We start from the raw sequence: 17,431 nt of genomic DNA, 5'->3' as shown, positions 1-17,431 counted from the left end.
ATTTTGTATATAATATTGACATTAAGGATGGTCAGATAACTTAGTGTATTCATGTCACCAAAGTGATTGAATACACGTATGTTGTCAAAAATATTGTACTATCATACGGTTTTAATCAATATTACTGTTGTACTTATATTCATGAAACGATAAACGACCCAAAGGTAGTTTTATCGTGTTTGAAATTTAAGTAGGGTAGAATAAGGTAAATGTGTCGAGATACATCATACATGAGTATCCAAATGTACCTTGTGTTGATGATATAACTTCACAAGAACCTTAGTTTTACCGAATATGGTCGGTAGGCGAAGTGGTTTCGTGTGTTGGAGCTCTTACCAAAGTAGGACTCCGATGACCCCCTACACTCGCCTGGAAAGAAGCACATCAAGGGCCTTTATTATTTTGCTTTTTCCACTAAAGTTTTAGTCTCGTATGAATGTTTCTTGATACGTGTCTTTTGTCATGCAGCTTCTAGTTCTATGATTTTAGATGACTCTAACTCTATACATTTTCTAGATGAATCTAATTTTAGTGATTGGAAAGAAACTGTTCTTTTTGCATTAGGGTATATGGATCTAGATCTGGCCCCAAGGATAGATGAACCCGCTGTCCTCACTGATCAGAGCACTGCTGATCAAAAGATTGCTTTTGAGAAGTGGGAGCGCTCGAACAGGCTTAGCTTGTTGCTTTTGCAATCTAAAGTAGCTAAGAACATTCAAAGTGCTATCCCACAATGCAGAACAGTGAGAGAATTCATGAATGCCATTGAGGCATAATTTGTGAGTTCAAACAAGGCCAGAGCCAGTACTCTGATGTCAAAACTGATATCTATGAAATATACTGGAGGGGGAAACATTCACCACCATATTTTGGAGATGAGGAACATAGCATCTCAGCTGAATGACATGAAGCTCACCATCTCTGATTCTTTCCTAGTGCATTTAGTCCTAACATCCTTACCATTGGAATACGAACCTTTCAAAATCTCGTACAACACACATAATGATGAATGAACATTTAATGAACTCATGTCCAAGTATGTTGAAGAAAAAGAGAGGATGAAAGGTGAGAAGGTGCAGAGTGCACATATGGCTTCTCATACGTCCAAGGTAGGACCAAGGAAGAATGCATTTAAGAGAAATGCTAGGAAGAAGCCAACTGTGGATAAGTCATCCCAAGACAAGCAATTCAACTCTGCTCTCATAAAGTGTTTCTTTTGCAAGAAGAAGGGACACATGAAGGCAAATTGCATAAAGTACAAGAAGTGGTTGAAAAAGAGAGGTAATTTGTCATTAGTTTCTCATGAATGTAATTTATTACACATTCCTGAAAATAGCTGGTGGATTGATTCTGGTACTACTGTTCATATTTCCAATTGTCTACAGTTGTTTCTGAGCAGAAGGGAACCGACAATGCATGAGAAAAGCATCTATTCGGGAAACAAGATGCATTCACATGTGAAGAATGTTGGAACCTGCAGGATTACTCTGGATACGGGTGTAGTCTTAGATCTTCATGATGTCTTTTATATTCCATCATATAGTAGAAACTTAATTTCAATTTCAAAGTTAGATAAATTTGGATATTGTTTTAAGTTTGAAAATTTTAAATTGTTCATATTCAGAAATTCAATTGAAATTGGTTTTGCATTAATTTATGATGGTTTATATAGATTGAATGTGAAGATCCAAACTCAGGAGTCTCTGACTTCTAAATACACATTGGATGGAAATAAACGTAGCATGACAGATGATAAATCTTACATGCTTTGGCATCGAAGGTTGGGTCATATCTCTGAAAAGAGAATAAAGAGACTTGTAAATGAAGGGATCTTGCAATCTCTAGATTTTACTGACAATGACCCATGTGTTGATTGCATAAAGGCTAAGCATACAAACACATATAAAAAGGGTGTCAAACACAGTAGTGAGATATTAGAAATAGTCCATACGGATGTATGTGGACCGTTTTCTCCCTGTTACACAGGCGAAAAATATTTTGTCACCTTTATTGATGACTATTCCCGGTATATGTATCTCTACTTGTTTTTTGAAAAATCTGATATTTTTCAGATGTTTAAAAAATTTAAGAAAGAAGTAGAGAAACAAACCGATAAGGTAATTAAAATAGTCAGGTCTGATAGAGGTGGCGAATATTATGGTATGTTTACTGAGATGGGACAAAGGGAAAGACCATTAGCGCGATTTCTTAAAGTGGAATGCATTGTGCCTCAATATACCATGCCTGATAGTGCCTATCAGAATGGTGTAGCTGAAAGGAGAAATCATACGCTTAAAGAAATGGTCAGGGTCATGTTGAATTATTCAACACTTCCCATAAAGTTGTGGGGTGAAGCCTTAAGGACCGCTGTGCATATTTTGAATAAGGTTCCTACGAAATCTGTGCCTAAAACTCCTTACGAGCTGTGGACATGTAGGAAATCATCATTGTCTTATATGCACATATGAGGATGTCCTGCAGAGGCTAAACTGTATAACCCTCACATTAAAGCCTTTGATCCAAGAACAACCAGTGGATATTTCATTGGTTATCCAAAAAGATCAAAAGGGTACATGTTTTATTGCCCATCTCACTCACCACAGATTGTTGAAACAGATAAGGCTAAATTCCTAGAATATGATTCAGTAAGATTGAGTGCACTTCAAAGCCTTTGTTTTGAGGAAGTACATGATCCAGTTTCGTCACCTGTTAAGGAAAACATTGAAAGATACCACATTGTTATTCCTAATGATAGTGTGGTTGATCATTCGATTGTTAATGCACAAATCCAAAGTGAACATATTGTGGACAATGCAGAAGAACACGAACATGATGATCAGGTTCAATTTGAGCTTGAGGAACGACCTGTTTGGAGATCCACAAAGATTAGGAGATCTGCCATGCATCCTGATTATGTGGTATACCTTCAGGAGCCTGGTGATTTCATAGATATTGATGATGACCTGTTGACTTTTATGAAGCTGTTGAAAGCAAACAATCTTCGCACTGGATAGAAGCCATGAAAGAAGAGTTAGACTCTATGACTAAAAATCAAGTGTGAGATCTTGTCACGTTACCTAAATGAGTAAAGTCTGTATGATGTAAATGGGTCTTTAAGACCAAGAAGGACTCCAAAGGTAACATAGAGAGACATAAAGCAAGATTGGTTGCTAAAGGATTCACCCAAATGGAGGGCATTGACTATAATGAGACATTTTCTCCTGTCTCAACTAAGGAGTCAATGAGGATAATTTTGGCCCTCGTAGCTCATTATGACTTAGAGCTACATCAGATGGATGTGAAAACAACGTTCCTCAACGGGGATCTGAATGAAGAGGTATACATGGAACAACCTCTTGGTTTCTCTAAAAATGATCGTTTGGTTTGCAAGCTTAACAAATCAATATATGGACTTAAACATGCCTACCGACAATGGTATATTAAATTTTCCCAAGTCATTGTGACTTTCGGGTTTACAGAAAACATTATTGATCAATGTATATACCTTAAGGAAAGTGAGAGTAAGTTCATTATATTGATGTTGTATGTGGATGACATTTTACTTGCAACCAACTATATAAAGTTGCTTTCAGAGACAAAACAGCTTCTTGCATCACATTTTGATATGAAAGATATGGGTGAGGCTGCTTACGTTCTTGGCATTGAGATCCGTCGAGACCGAGCAAAAGGTTTTCTAGGCCTCTCCCAAAGATTCTATATAGAAAATGTGTTAAAGAGATATGGAATGAAGAATTGTTCTCCTAGTTCTACACCCATATCAAAATGTGATAAGCTGAGCCTGAAAGATTGTCCACAGAACAATATTGACAAAGCACATATGAGTGCTTATCCATATGCATCAGTTGTTGGCAGCTTGCAGTACGAGCAGACATGTTCTCGACCAGATATTTCTTTTGCAGTAGGGGTACTTGACAGATTTTAGTCTAATCAAGGTTTACCCCATTGGAAGGCTGCCAAGAAAGTCTTGCGGTATTTGCAAGGGACAAAAGACTATATGTTAACGTATCATAAAGTTGATCACCTCGAGGTCATTGGCTACTCAGATGCGAATTTAGGAGGATGCCTTGATAATAGAAAGTCTACTACTGGGTACGTCTTCTTACTTGCTGGGGGCGCGATCTCTTGGAGGAGTGGAAAACAGACGACCACTGCTGCCTACACCATTGAGTCAGAATTCATAACATTGTACGAGACTACTTCGCAGGCTATATGGTTAAAGAACTTCATATCACAGTTAATGATGATCGATTTCATTGGGAAGCCACTGAAGGTTTACTGTGATAATGAAGCTGCGGTGTCCTTTTCGAACAACAACAAAAGTACTATGTCATGCAAGCATATGTAATTGAAGTATTTTGTTGTTAAAGAAAGGACAAAGAATCATTTAGTGCATATTGTCAATATTGGTACCAAAGAGATGATCGTTGATCCTCTTACTAAAGGGCTAGCACCGGGATTATATTCCAAACATGTAATGAGGATGAGATTGTTAAACTCTTTTTGACATATGCATATAAATAAAGTGATCACTTTCAGTTTTTTATTCTCATTATGGTTGTTGTCAATCTCTTAAGGATTAGAGATTCACCTAAGGACCTTTAGAATAAAATAAAAAGGTCATTCTATTCATCAAGTTATTCCCATAAGGTTTTCTGGTTAAAGGGTTTATCGTCGAAATAAGTGAGAGAATGTTGGGTTAAACCACCACGTTGGTGGTGGTTACCCACGATGTGGGTAACGCTTCCCCACATGAATGTGTTCCTTTCGTTAAACCTGCAATCAGAGGGAATGGTTACTCAACCGTTCCCATTTTGAGCTTATAAAGGGTTTCATGAGCAACCCTTTGAGCGTGCAAAAATATAGAGATTAGGAGAGAAGAGGTCGACTCACCGTCTGCATACGAAGGCCTGCGCTTGTGGTGACTGCAGACCGGCTGAGTTGAAGAGAGCCCTTCTCCGGCAACGTCCTCCGCCCTCCGATAATGGCCGCCTCAGGTACGCTCTGCTTTTCTGTTTTTTATGCAGGGCCACCGCCACACAGGGATGCCGATTAAGGCTTCGCCCGAAAACCCCCAGCCGTCCCATCATCTTATTGATCCCTTTGGGATTTCCAGCATCTTTTCTATGACCAAAATGTGCAAAGTTTGTAGCTTATGTGCATAAGATGTTATTTTGAGTGTCAAAACTCATCCATTATTGCTGATATCAATGAACGTTCAAAGGGATTTGGGAACACATTAGTCTTATTAAAGATACCAACTTTTCCAGTCTTTTGTGATGGACAACCACAATGTATTGTTTCCTCTGCCAATGCGCTTTGCATGAATTTTATCCAACTGCCATACAATGGCCACTTTGCTGCCACCGATGTCACCTCTATTACCATCTTCATTCTTCACACATGGCTTCACGGTGAACTCAGATGAACACTTGTGGATTTCTGAATGATTTCGTTAACTCCGGGGCATGTTGATTGCTTAGCTGAGTTGCCGGAGTAACCCTAAGCATATACAGCAAAAAACTCCCTCCAATGTTGGCGGTAAGCAGTAGGCCCAGTCTCTCACCCGGTTTCACAATCCATGCTTCACAAGGTTTTTCTTGTTCAATGGAAGTCTAAGGCTGCCCTCTTCCTTTTTTCTTTTGGTTAGTTCAAGAGAAAACCCCACTGCCACTGACTGCATGTTGTCTGGCCTCTGGTTGATGGGCAGGGAGGACCTCATGGTTCCAAACATCACAGACCGTCAATTTGGTGACGCTTATAAGTCGCTCCAAGCAGATGAGAACTCTTGTGGGCTGCAGCCATTCCCTTAAAAAGATAAAGTAGGGACTTTCAGAACTTCATAACTAAACTCAAACTCAACCTTTTCCGTACCAAGCCTATCTCATTCCTACTACAAATGACCCACCTAGTCTTACCTTTATGGTTTCAAATCCTGTTATTGGACCCATATTGCCCCTGGTACAAATCCAAACGTATTTGTGAAGCACGTGGATCCAATTAATCTGATTTAATTGGACTAATAAAAAGAGAGAGAGAGAGAGAGAGAAGAGAAAGATGTGGTAACTTAAGGTTAGAAAATGAATATATATAAGGGATTTAAATATTATTTAATAAAATATTAAAGATATATTAATAATTTTCATGACCATGACTGAGGACGGGGCAGAGGAAAAGTAACTCCACCCTGCACATCCGCGTTTCCCCGATCCATGCCTTCCCTAGTTCTCATATCACACAGAGAGACTTCTCGTATCAGAGAGAGAGAGACGGCAACATGGAGAAGCCATCTTGTCCGTCGGCTGCATCTGTGAGGTGGGCGATCCTTCGTCGTGCTCTCCGTTCAACACCATCGCCATCATCTTCATGTGGTACGACCCATCTTCTTCCTTTCCAGAATTTGATGCGATTCGAATCCTCACGCTTCACGCACTCTTCTATCTTGGGCTGGTGCCTCTCGCAGAGGACCCGCTGCAGAAGGAAATCCAGCGCGTCTCTAGAAAAGCAACTCACGGCTTTGACTTGATCCCTTGGGAGTTCTCAGGCTGGCACCACGAACCCATCTCCTCAACCAAGAGAAAAGACGCACACGGTAACAGAGATGCGGTTATACGCTATGAGTTACCCATCGGTAGAACTCCTATTCTTTCTCTGACGTAAGTTTTCTTCCTTTATCTTGTAGAAATAATCTCTTTTGGTTCTAATGAGTTCCTTTTTTCTGATTCGACTGGTTGGTTATTGTTTTGCATTGCGATGTTGGTATCTTGTTTTTTATCCTATCTATTCATGGTCTGATTGACCGCCCATTTTATGTATTGATGGGTAGTTGAAATCTGTATCTCGAGTTATGGGTGATTTTATTTTTAAGAGAGAACACTCCTTGGATTCATTTCGTGCCACTTTAAGGCGGAATTCATGTTGAGTCAACATTCATGAGAAGATTCTGGTTGGTTGTTTTCCTGTATATTGAATAAAAGACGAAGCATTTGTGTACCATGATCAAGACAATGAATGGTTGTGAAAAGAATGTGGAAGATGCCGATGATATACTAACCAGTGTCACCTAGAACGGTTGCTCCTATGATATTTTACCAATTTACCATATTGCTGCTGCTACCACTACTACTATAAGCTTCACTTTTTGTTTGAACTGGAGATCTTATGGTTTGGATCTAAATAGTAATTTGCTTGTCTCGGTCAGCTTTGATGGGCAGTCTTGCCAACAGAAAGTTAACTAAACTACCAGCTAGTTGAAAAGAATGTTGTGTATTAGAAGATCTCCTTGAAAACATGGACAAATAGATGGGATTATGAGTATTGGAAGAAAATAGCCTTTATTTAACGAATTGGATATCATGGACTAGGAGGGAGGAGCAAGTCTGCAGCCGTAAAGAGTGTCCTTTTGGCAGTGAACCCATAACAAACAAATGGGAATTTATCTTGGTAGGCGAATGCACTCAATTATCTTGCACAAGAATGTATCCACCTGTATTTAGGATATAAATGTATAATGTTTTTTTATCACTTGTTGAGTTTTATTATTGCATCTTATATTTGCTTATAAATCATGATATCAAGGGCATTCATCAAAACTCAGATAACTACTTGTTTGTTATGTTTCTTTTAATCATGGAAAGAAATTAATCTCATCTTTTTTGTTGTCTTCCTTATCTAGTAGTTCCTTTCCTGGTAGCAAAGCTTGCCAGGCAAGATATTGCTAGATAGCGGTAATGCTCTTGTATAGTAACCAATACTCTATTGTCATCAGTAGACCTTCTGTTAAAGTTTTAAGATAATAAATTTCTAAATACCAGAATGGAAGATTAAGAAAAGAAAAGAAAACGCCATCATAGAGTTAGGGCTCTGTTTCAATGATTTACACGGATTGTGTAAGCAAATTCACCTCCTGTTCAGTTCAGTATGTTATGAAATGACTTCATGAATGGTCGTGATACATAAATCATTGTAATCTCTGTGCAATCCATATCTATGGTGACATGCACGCATTCCTATTATTTGAATGACAGGCTTTAATAGAAGGTTGTGATGTACATATTTGTTAGTGACATGTGCAGTATACTCCTAAACAATAGCAGATTTACATGTCAGTTTGATTTTTTGATGTTAATAAAATTTATGCAACTCCAATTTCAAATTCATGAAAACATCAGATAAAAGAATTATTGCAAACATGAGCTACAGCTGGAGCTGGTTCCCAATATTCAAGAGAGCACATGGAGATCACTTGGGAAATTTCTACTGTAAATGATGTTTCCAGGAATATAGAATCTCTTACTAGTAACAACAACAGTTTCGTGCCTGAACCATACAGAGGCATAGGATTGATCGGCCCTTTTCATATTGTTGAAATAAAAGGAGAAATGAGGGTAAATTCCAAATGGTCAAGGATAATGAACAATGACATGTGTTATCTATGAGTTTGACATCACATTATCAAATGGTTGAGCCATGGAATATTTTCTATTGGGAATCAAGTTTTTTTGCTGGAGAATCAAAAGATATCTAACTGAATTTGGCATGCTAGAATCAATGGTAGATACAAGTAAAGAATGACATGCGACACCTTACATAAATGTGGAAGATGAGAAGTTTTGATAGATCAACGTATGGCATTGTGGTGGGTATAAAATGGGTTCATATATTCAAGCCTGATCTATAGGGAACACATAAAAATTCAAGGTCAATAAGCTCTATTTTTAATGTTTATTGATGGACATAAAAGTAACTTCTTGGATGAGGATTTAAATGCAGCATCCTTGTGCTGCATCCACTGGGACAATTTGAAGGCAAACCTTATGGTATATCTTTGTAAAAAAGATGATTCTTATGGTATAAACTTCAGAAGTTCCATGTAAGTGTGTGTGTGTTGCGGCTGTAATGAGAATAGCGGAAGCACCAATAATCCAACGATCTCTTTAAAAGAGGCAAACAAAGAGCCAAGAGCACAAGCACCTAAAGTGCACAAATAACCCACTAAGGGGTGAAGAACCTAAGAAGCAAAAAATATTATTGAAGAGAGAGACAAAGTGGGCTTAAAAGCCTTACAACACAAGAGTGAGAACCCTCTTTTTATAGAGGGAAAAAGTAGGAGAGAGAGGGACCACTTGGGGCTCCCTTCTAGTCGTTGGGACCAACGACTAGAAAGGAGCCCGAAGTGGTCCCTCTCTCTCCTACTTTTTTCCTCTATAAAAAGAGGGCTCTCCCTCTTGTGTTGTAAGGCTTTTCAACCCACTTTGTCTCTCTCTTCAATAATATTTTTTGCCTCTTAGGCTCTTCACCCCTTAGTGGGTTATTTGTGCACTTTACGTGCTTGTGCTCTTGGCTCTTTGTTTGCCTCTTTTAAAGAGATATTTGGATTATTGGTGCTTCTGCTATTCTCATTACATGGTATCAAAGCTATTGGATTTTCAATATTCTTGAAAGATCTTTGGGGCTCTTCATTTTCTATCTTTTCCGTCATCAATGGAGCATGAATCAAGAGTTGAGCTCTCCTTCAAACTCAATGGCACAAACTATCTTATGTGGGCATCGACTATGGAAAATCATCTAAGAGGTAAGAAGTTATGGGGCTTTGTGATGGGCACCACTCTTGAACCCACCTTAAAGCTCACCAAAATTGAAGGAGGTGTTGAGAGAGCTCTAGATGGAGATGACCGCATCAAAGCCATTAATGAGCACCAATCCAATGTAGAAGATTGGGAAAGTAACCATGCCAAAATTTTGGCATGGTTCATGAACAATGTTGATATTAAAAATTGTGCCAACATTGCTAAATTTAGGAGAGCCAATGAAGCATGGTTCTTCCTTAAGGGTATGTATACCCAAAAAGATCTAGCTAGACAATTTTTTTGTCAAGAAAAGATTCGATCTACTAGACAAGCGGACATGAGTGTCCGTGATTATTTTAGTGCTTTAACCCCTCTTTGGGATGAACTCGCTCTTCTTGAGCCTAAGTGGGTGGCTCCGAAAAATATTGAGCTTAGAAGAGAACAAATTGAAAAAGAGCATTTCTTTCAATTTCTTCATGGGCTTAGGCCCGAATTTGAACAAGTTAGGGCATTTCTTCTTCATAGAAGTAAAGCCTTGCCTATGGAAGATGCTCTTGCCGAAGTATGCCAAGAGGAAACTCGTCTTGTCATAAGCCTTAAGAATGATGAAATTTTGTCTATTACTAGGCCGGGAACCAATGTAAAAGTATATAGACCGCCCCATTTTTCAAAAAATAATGGGTATAGAAAGGGAGTGATTTGTCACTATTATAATAAACATGGACATATTAAGCCGGTTTGTCCAAAGCTTAAAGAAAATGTGGCCGCGGTTGGAGAAAACACTCCAAAGAAGGAAGAAGAAAATATCAATGGAGGAGATATCAAAGAAACTCTTTGCCAAATTTTTGAAGTTCTCCAACATCTTCTTAAGACTTCTTCAACATCAACTTCTGGAGCCGCCATAGCCTATTCATCATCACCTCCAGGTATGTGGATACTAGACTCCAGTCTATGTCACATGGGTGCAGGTGCGGGGATTTGGCACTTCCAAAAGACCTAGGTGCGGGGGTGCGGTAGGGGCAAAAATGTAAATATATATATATATATATATATATATATATATATATATATATATATATATATATATATATATATATATATATATAAAGGGGGTCGAGGGTTTCCCGACGCGGGTTTTTCTGCTGACAGCTGCTGTCAGCAAATTTTTTTTTTAAAAAATTCGCAGCCCTAACAGACATCAGCAGCTGACAGACAGCTGCTGTCAGTAGAATTTAAAAAAAAAAAATTCGCAGCCCATTTCATAGGGCAATTTTTTAAAAAAAAAAAATCCAAAAAAATGGACGTAAATGATCCTGGGGTGCGGTCAACGCACCCAGGATCGGGTTGACCGCACCCGGTGCCGCACCCGCGTCGAGTCACGTCGACGCGGGTGTGGTACCCTGCTAGCCGAATCCCTATGACATAGACTCCAGTGCTTTTTTTCATATGACATCTCATAAAAATTCCTTTTCGAATGTTTTCTCCAACCCTATATCTTCGTATGTTTCAACGACCGATGAGACATCTTTAAAAATTGAAAGTATTAGAACACTTGACTTAAATTCCTCTCAAAACTTTTTTGTTTCTAAAGTAAGAGTTGTTCCAAAAGTTAACTTAAATCTTTTTTCGGTCTCTCAAATTACCGAGCATGGTTGCCAAGTCTCTTTCTCACTTAAAGATTGCACTGTGCAGGATCTCCAGTCAAGAAAGTTGATTGGTCAAGGCCATAGGAGGGGCGATCTTTATTTTATGGATTTTTTGACTCTTCCATCCAAGTCATTTTGTAATTTTGTAAATGTCAAAAGTATTGAAGTTTGACATAAGAGACTTGGTCATCCGAATTAAAGATGTGTCTCTGTTTCCTTTTTTGGACAATACTTGTAAAGACAAACACATGACTTGTAAAGATTGCATTTTTGAAAAATCTAAAGCTATTCCATTTCCTCAAAAAAATTATGTTCCCACACGGCCGTTCGAACTTGTTCATTCCGATATATGAGGTCCCTCTCCTGTTGTATCTAAAGGAGGTTTCTCATATTACGTTGTCTTTGATGACAATTTTACTCGATTTACATGGATTTACTTCCTAAACCGTAAATTTGTGGTTTCTCTTTTTTTAAAGAATTTCATGCAATGGTTAAAAATCAATTTTTAGGAAACCTGTCCATTCTTAGATCTGACTCGGGAGGAGAATACATGTCTAATGATTTTCAAACATATTTGAAAGAAAATGAAATTTTTCATCATTGTTCTTGTCCAAACACTCCGCAACAAAATGGTCTTGCGGAAAGAAACCATAGACACATGCTAGAGGCAACAAGAACTCTATTAGTTTTCAAAAATATTTCAAAATCCTTTTGCGCCGAAGTTGTTCTGACTTCAATATATTTAATTAATAGAACACCCGCGTCTTCTTTGAAAAATCTTTCTTTGTTTGAAAAACTTTATAATATGTCTCTCGACTATAAAAAACTAAGAGTTTTTGGATGTAAGTGTTTTGTTCTAACTCACAAAAATGATAAATTTTTTTCAAGGGCAATTGAATGTATTTTCTTAGGATATGACGAAAAACAAAAAGGTTACCGCTGTTTTGACCTATTAAATAACAAAACTTTATATCTCAAAAGACGTCACTTTTCTAGAAGAAAAAAATGTTTTTTCGCATAACCTAAATGAAAATGTTGATTATTCTTTTTTGTTTGACTTGTTATCTCAAGAAAAATGCATAGACAATCATGTTGAAACTATTGAACCTCCTGTAGCTGCCATTGAGGATCATATTGAACCTCAAAATGATGAGCAACATGATCCACATGAAAACCTAAATGAAAATATAACAAGTCATATACAAGTTTATACTAGAAGAAATGAAAATAATCTTCCGTGTGCCCTTGAAAACTTCTCTCAAAACGAATCGTTAGAAGAATCCTCTCAAAGGAGATCAAATCGTATTTCTAAAATACCTAATAGATTTGTATCTTATGATTCTTTTTCTCCAAATTTTCGAACTTGTTTGTTAGCTCTTCATTCTTTCCATGAACCATCCCATTATAATGATGCCAAACAATATGCTCATTGGAATGAAGCAATGGAACTTGAACTTAATGCACTTAATAAAGCACAAACTTGGAAAATCATTGATCCTCCTACTAGCAAGAAACCCATTGGATGTAGATGGGTTTTCAAAGTAAAAACTAAAAGTGATAGTTCTTTAGAAAGATTTAAGGCTCAATTAGTAACCAAAAGATATACCCCAGAATATGGGGTGGATTATGATAAGACTTTTGCCCCTGTTGCTCGAATGACTAGTGTTCGAGCCCTTATTGAAATAGCCTCTATTAAAAAATGACCCATTTTTCAACTTGATGTCAAGAATGCCTTTTTAAATGGAGATCTGGGTGAAGAAGTTTATATGGAACCACCTCCTGGCATGAATTTAAATGGTAAAATTTTGAAATTAAAAAAGGCATTATATGGCCTTAAGCAAGCTCCAAAGCTTGGTATGACAAGTTTAGTAATGTATTAATCAATTTGGGTTTTATTTCTTGTTATATTGACACTGCTCTTTTTGTTAAGAAAATAGGTGACTCCATTGTTATTCTACTTCTGTATGTTGATGATATGATATCACTGGAAGTGACAAAAAGGGAGTAAATAATGTTAAGTCTATGTTAAAGAAAACTTTTGATATGTTTGACTTGGGGTTTTTGAGATATTTTTTAGGTATTAAAGTGGCATATTCTCCTCGAGGATACATTCTATCTCAAATGAAATTAGCAGCAGACATATGTACCAAATCAGGAGTTTCAAATGAAAAGAAAGTTGAAACTCTTAAAGTTATAAATGCAAAGTTGAGACTTGAGGATGGCGTTCTTCTTGAGGATCCTAACCCCTATCGGCAATTGATTGGATCCCTTACGTATCCATCACCCGTCCGGATATTGCTCATGCGGTTCATGCTGCAAGTCAATTTCAGCATGCTCCTACTACAGTTCACATGGCGACCATGATGCGAATTGTGCGCTATATCAAAAACACCATCTCCAAAGGGCTTTTCTTATCCTCTTCTTTATCTCTTGAATTAACTGCTTATACTGATGTAGATTGGGGGAAAAATCTCAATGATCGAATCTCAACTACTGGTTTTTGCATTTTTTTAAGTGAATTTCTCATTTCGTGGAGATGTAAGAAGCATAAAAAAGTTTCTCTATCATCCACTGAAGCTGAATACCGGGCCATGACGATGACAACTATGAAAATTGTGTGGCTTAGAAGTCTCCTCTGTGATATGGGCATCCTCATTTCTTCTTCCACCAAGATGTGTTGTGATAACAAGAGCGCGATTTACATCGTAAGCAATCATACATTCCACGAGCGTACTAAGCATATTGAAATGGATTGCCACTATGTTCGAGACGAATTTCTCAGAAGAACCATCATACTTTCATATGTTACTTCAGAATATCAGTTGATCGACTTCTTCACCAAAGCGCTTCCAACTCTGCATTTTATGTTTCTTGGCAAACTTTCGGTCATCTCCCTATAAAGTTTGAGGAGGCGTGTTAAAATATGTATATATATAAATATATATATATATAAATAAATATATATATATATATAAGTATATATATACATATATACTCTTTATTTTCTCATTGTACATTCAAATACTCGATAGGGGTATTTTCTTAATATGACTATTGGGGCTCTCAACGACTAGATGGTGGGGCCCCTAGTGGTCCAAATTACAAGGTTTAAAAATAAAAATAAAAAAAGGAAAAAGATAATAAAAATCAAAAAGGAAAAAATCAAAAAGGAAAAAACCAAAAAGTAAAAAAGTACAGAATAATTATGAAAATACCGGGTATTTGAATGTACAATGAGAAAATAAAGAGTATATACGTATATATATACATATATGTATATATATACTTATATATATAAGTATATGTATATATATTTATATATACATATTTTAGCAGCGACATGCATCCCTTTTTTCATCGTCACACAAACACTTTACTCAGCATGGTGTCCCCATGTACACATGACATGCTACCGATGTGGACATTGGACATGCCATGTTGCTTCACAGTCAAACTTATATCAGACATGGACCGCATGGTCAACACCTTGTCCTTCAATTTTGCACTTTTATGACCTTGATCTTTGTTATGCAGTTACTCACCTTTTCATTTTAAAATCTGTCATTGATTGTGTATAATTCAATTTTGAACTTGGATTTCTTAATAAAGGGTATAATATGGGTGTATTTCTTGAATATCAAAATTTTAATATATATTTCATATATCACTATATTTTCAATATTTATACTTTTCTTTTTTATATTTAAGTATGATTTTTCTTAATCTTTTTAATATTCTGAAAGGCTTTTTAACCTTTTATTCATATGTTTTGCAAATAGATATTGCTAAAATGTTTATTTTCTTAATTTTGTATTTTTATATATGATTTTCTTGAGATAAAAAAATTCTATAATATCTTGAGTCTCTCTCTCTCTCTCTCTCTCTCTATATATATATATATATATATATATATATATATATAGGGCCACTAGAAGAGAACTGGAAATATTAGAATTAGAGTATGAACTAGGCATTTTTGATGTTTTTTTTTAAAATTTGATCTTGTAGATGCATTCAACAAGGTCAATTTTCTTGGAATCGACTGTTCATCATGCTTTTTAAACAAAAAAACATGATTTTTTGGATGCTTGAATATTTACAAAATTCAGAGCCATCGATTTTCAAGCCTTAAAAATTTCTGCTTATTGTTAACAAAAAATTTGCGATAAAATAAATACGCACTCACTTGGATTTCGCAAAACCTTTTTCCAAAATTGATTAAAAGATGTCTGATGCTTGTTTCAAGCCTCGATCGTCCTCCTCAAGAAGGTAAAGTAGAAGTAGGTTCGACCTTTGCAAGTCAAAGTTTACTATCAGGAAAATAAGGATTCAAAGTCCAAACTCCCCCTGAAATGAAATACACAATTCAATTCAATAGGGTACTTAAGCACTTATGGAATGACTAATAAAAAATAAATATAAAAACCAAAATAAAAATAATAAACAACCAAATGGATTTGAAAATTACCTTTTTCAAGCTCGGGGTCCATCTATCTTTTGGGCTTCAATGGGCAGTCTTTTTCTGGCCTAGGCTCATTCCTGGGGCATGTATGATGATTTAGGAGCGACTCCTCCTCGGTCTGGTTGCACCTTCGCGTATGTACGATGGTTGAGGCAATGATTTCGGTAACTCCTCCGCATAGGTATGATATTTTAGGATTCAGGACTAAAGAGGGATAGAGTGAGGACAAGGCTAAGGTATGCATTCTCTCTAAGGCCAGCACTCAGACAAAGGATTTCCTGATCCTCCAGGTTTTAGGGGTCAACCCCTATTTATAGGAATCAAGGACATGATACAAATCAAGGTTTTTTTTTGGATTCCAATTCAACCCAAATGGATTCGTGCTTATTCCAAAGAGGAGATAAAGCTCATACAAGAAGAGTCTTGCTTGGGAAACTCACATGAGAAGTTTAAGTAGGATAGAGACACATCTCTTAAGACTTATCCCTACATTCGATGGGATGGGCGACAAAGTTGGATTGACGTCCCCGGAATAGTCGAAAAAGTGTATTGTCGTCTCGGACGGGTCGACAAACTACTTTGCCATCCTAGGGACTGGATGACAAAACACTTTGCCGTCTCAGGTAACGGATGGCAAACTTGTTTGTCGTCCAAGGGTACGGATGGCAACCTGTTTGCCGTCCAAGGGTACGGACAACAACCTGTTTGCCGTCTAAGGATTGGATGACAAACATGTTTGCCGTTCAATGAATCAGATGGAAAACCTATTTGCCGTCCAATGTGCCAGACGACAAGACCTAAAAATTGGGAAATTTGTTGTCCAATGGACCAGACGACAAATCTATTTGCCGTCCAAGATGCTGGACAACAAAGCCTGAAAATTGGGATTTTTTTTTATTTTGGGTGTTTTTGACATTTTTGGTGAGATTTTCCTAAAATTCTAAGGATAATACATTACTTTTTGAGGCTTTCCCTAAACTAGGGTAGAAAATGATTAGGTTTTGGGATTTCTGCTTTAGAACCTGAGAAAGTGTGTTCCCAAGGATGTTAGCATTTGGGCATCATGAAAAATTGGGTGTCTACACTTATGTATTACAATTGGATGATTCAGGATCTGGTCCCTTTAAAACCGAGCATGTAAATTGTTAAATTGTAATTTATAAGACAGTGTATTTTCTATATATATTTTATATGTATAAAAGAAGATACATATACATATATATTTCATATATATGTACATGTATCCATCTACTTATATATATATAATATTTCTTTCTTGTATTAGTTGTAGGGGTATTTTAGTCATTTCTACATTTTATGCATATTCATGTTTTTGAATATGATTGTAATTCTTCCTTTTTAAATTTTTTTATTTTTATAACTTTTCATTTTTATCTTTTTTTATGTACTATTTCTGTACACAATCAGTAGGACAGTGTACAACAGTCAGCCACTGACTGTTGTACACAGTTAGAGCCGTTGGGAATAGCCCAACGACTCTTTAAGAGTTGCCAGACTTTATAAATAAGGGTTGTGAGCCCATTTGTAACTGAATAACATAGAGAGGGGTTTTGTCTCCTTACGTTTATAAAAACTGTGCATTTGTTGCACTTCTCTTTTTTTGTGGTGTAAAGCATTTAAATGCTATCATATGTTTTGAGTATTTGAAGTATCAAGTTATTTGAAAACTTGATTGTTTGCAAGGATTTTTCACATGGTATCAAAGCAAGGTTATT

The 17,431-nt window shown here is 36.8% G+C and overlaps 1 protein-coding gene across 2 annotated transcripts in view; it reads left to right on the top strand.

The window, feature by feature from the left end:
• Positions 1 to 6,194: 6,194 nt before the first annotated feature.
• LOC149832787 (S-adenosyl-L-methionine-dependent methyltransferases superfamily protein) overlaps positions 6,195 to 17,431 on the top strand; it is a 50,269-nt gene continuing 39,032 nt past the window's right edge. For both annotated transcript variants that reach the window (XM_090012588.1, XM_090012587.1), the window contains exons 1-2: positions 6,195 to 6,389; positions 6,482 to 6,674. In XM_090012588.1, the coding sequence (XP_089868714.1) occupies positions 6,296 to 6,389; positions 6,482 to 6,674 (287 nt within the window). In that variant the 5' untranslated portion in view covers positions 6,195 to 6,295. The remainder of the gene's footprint in view (positions 6,390 to 6,481; positions 6,675 to 17,431) is intronic.

Source organism: Nuphar pumila, chromosome 7 (assembly GCF_984573655.1).
Source record: "Nuphar pumila chromosome 7, dmNupPumi1.hap1.1, whole genome shotgun sequence".
Taxonomy (NCBI): domain Eukaryota; kingdom Viridiplantae; phylum Streptophyta; class Magnoliopsida; order Nymphaeales; family Nymphaeaceae; genus Nuphar; species Nuphar pumila.
Note: the sequence above shows the minus strand (reverse complement) of the source record. Positions and strands in the feature narration are given on the sequence as shown.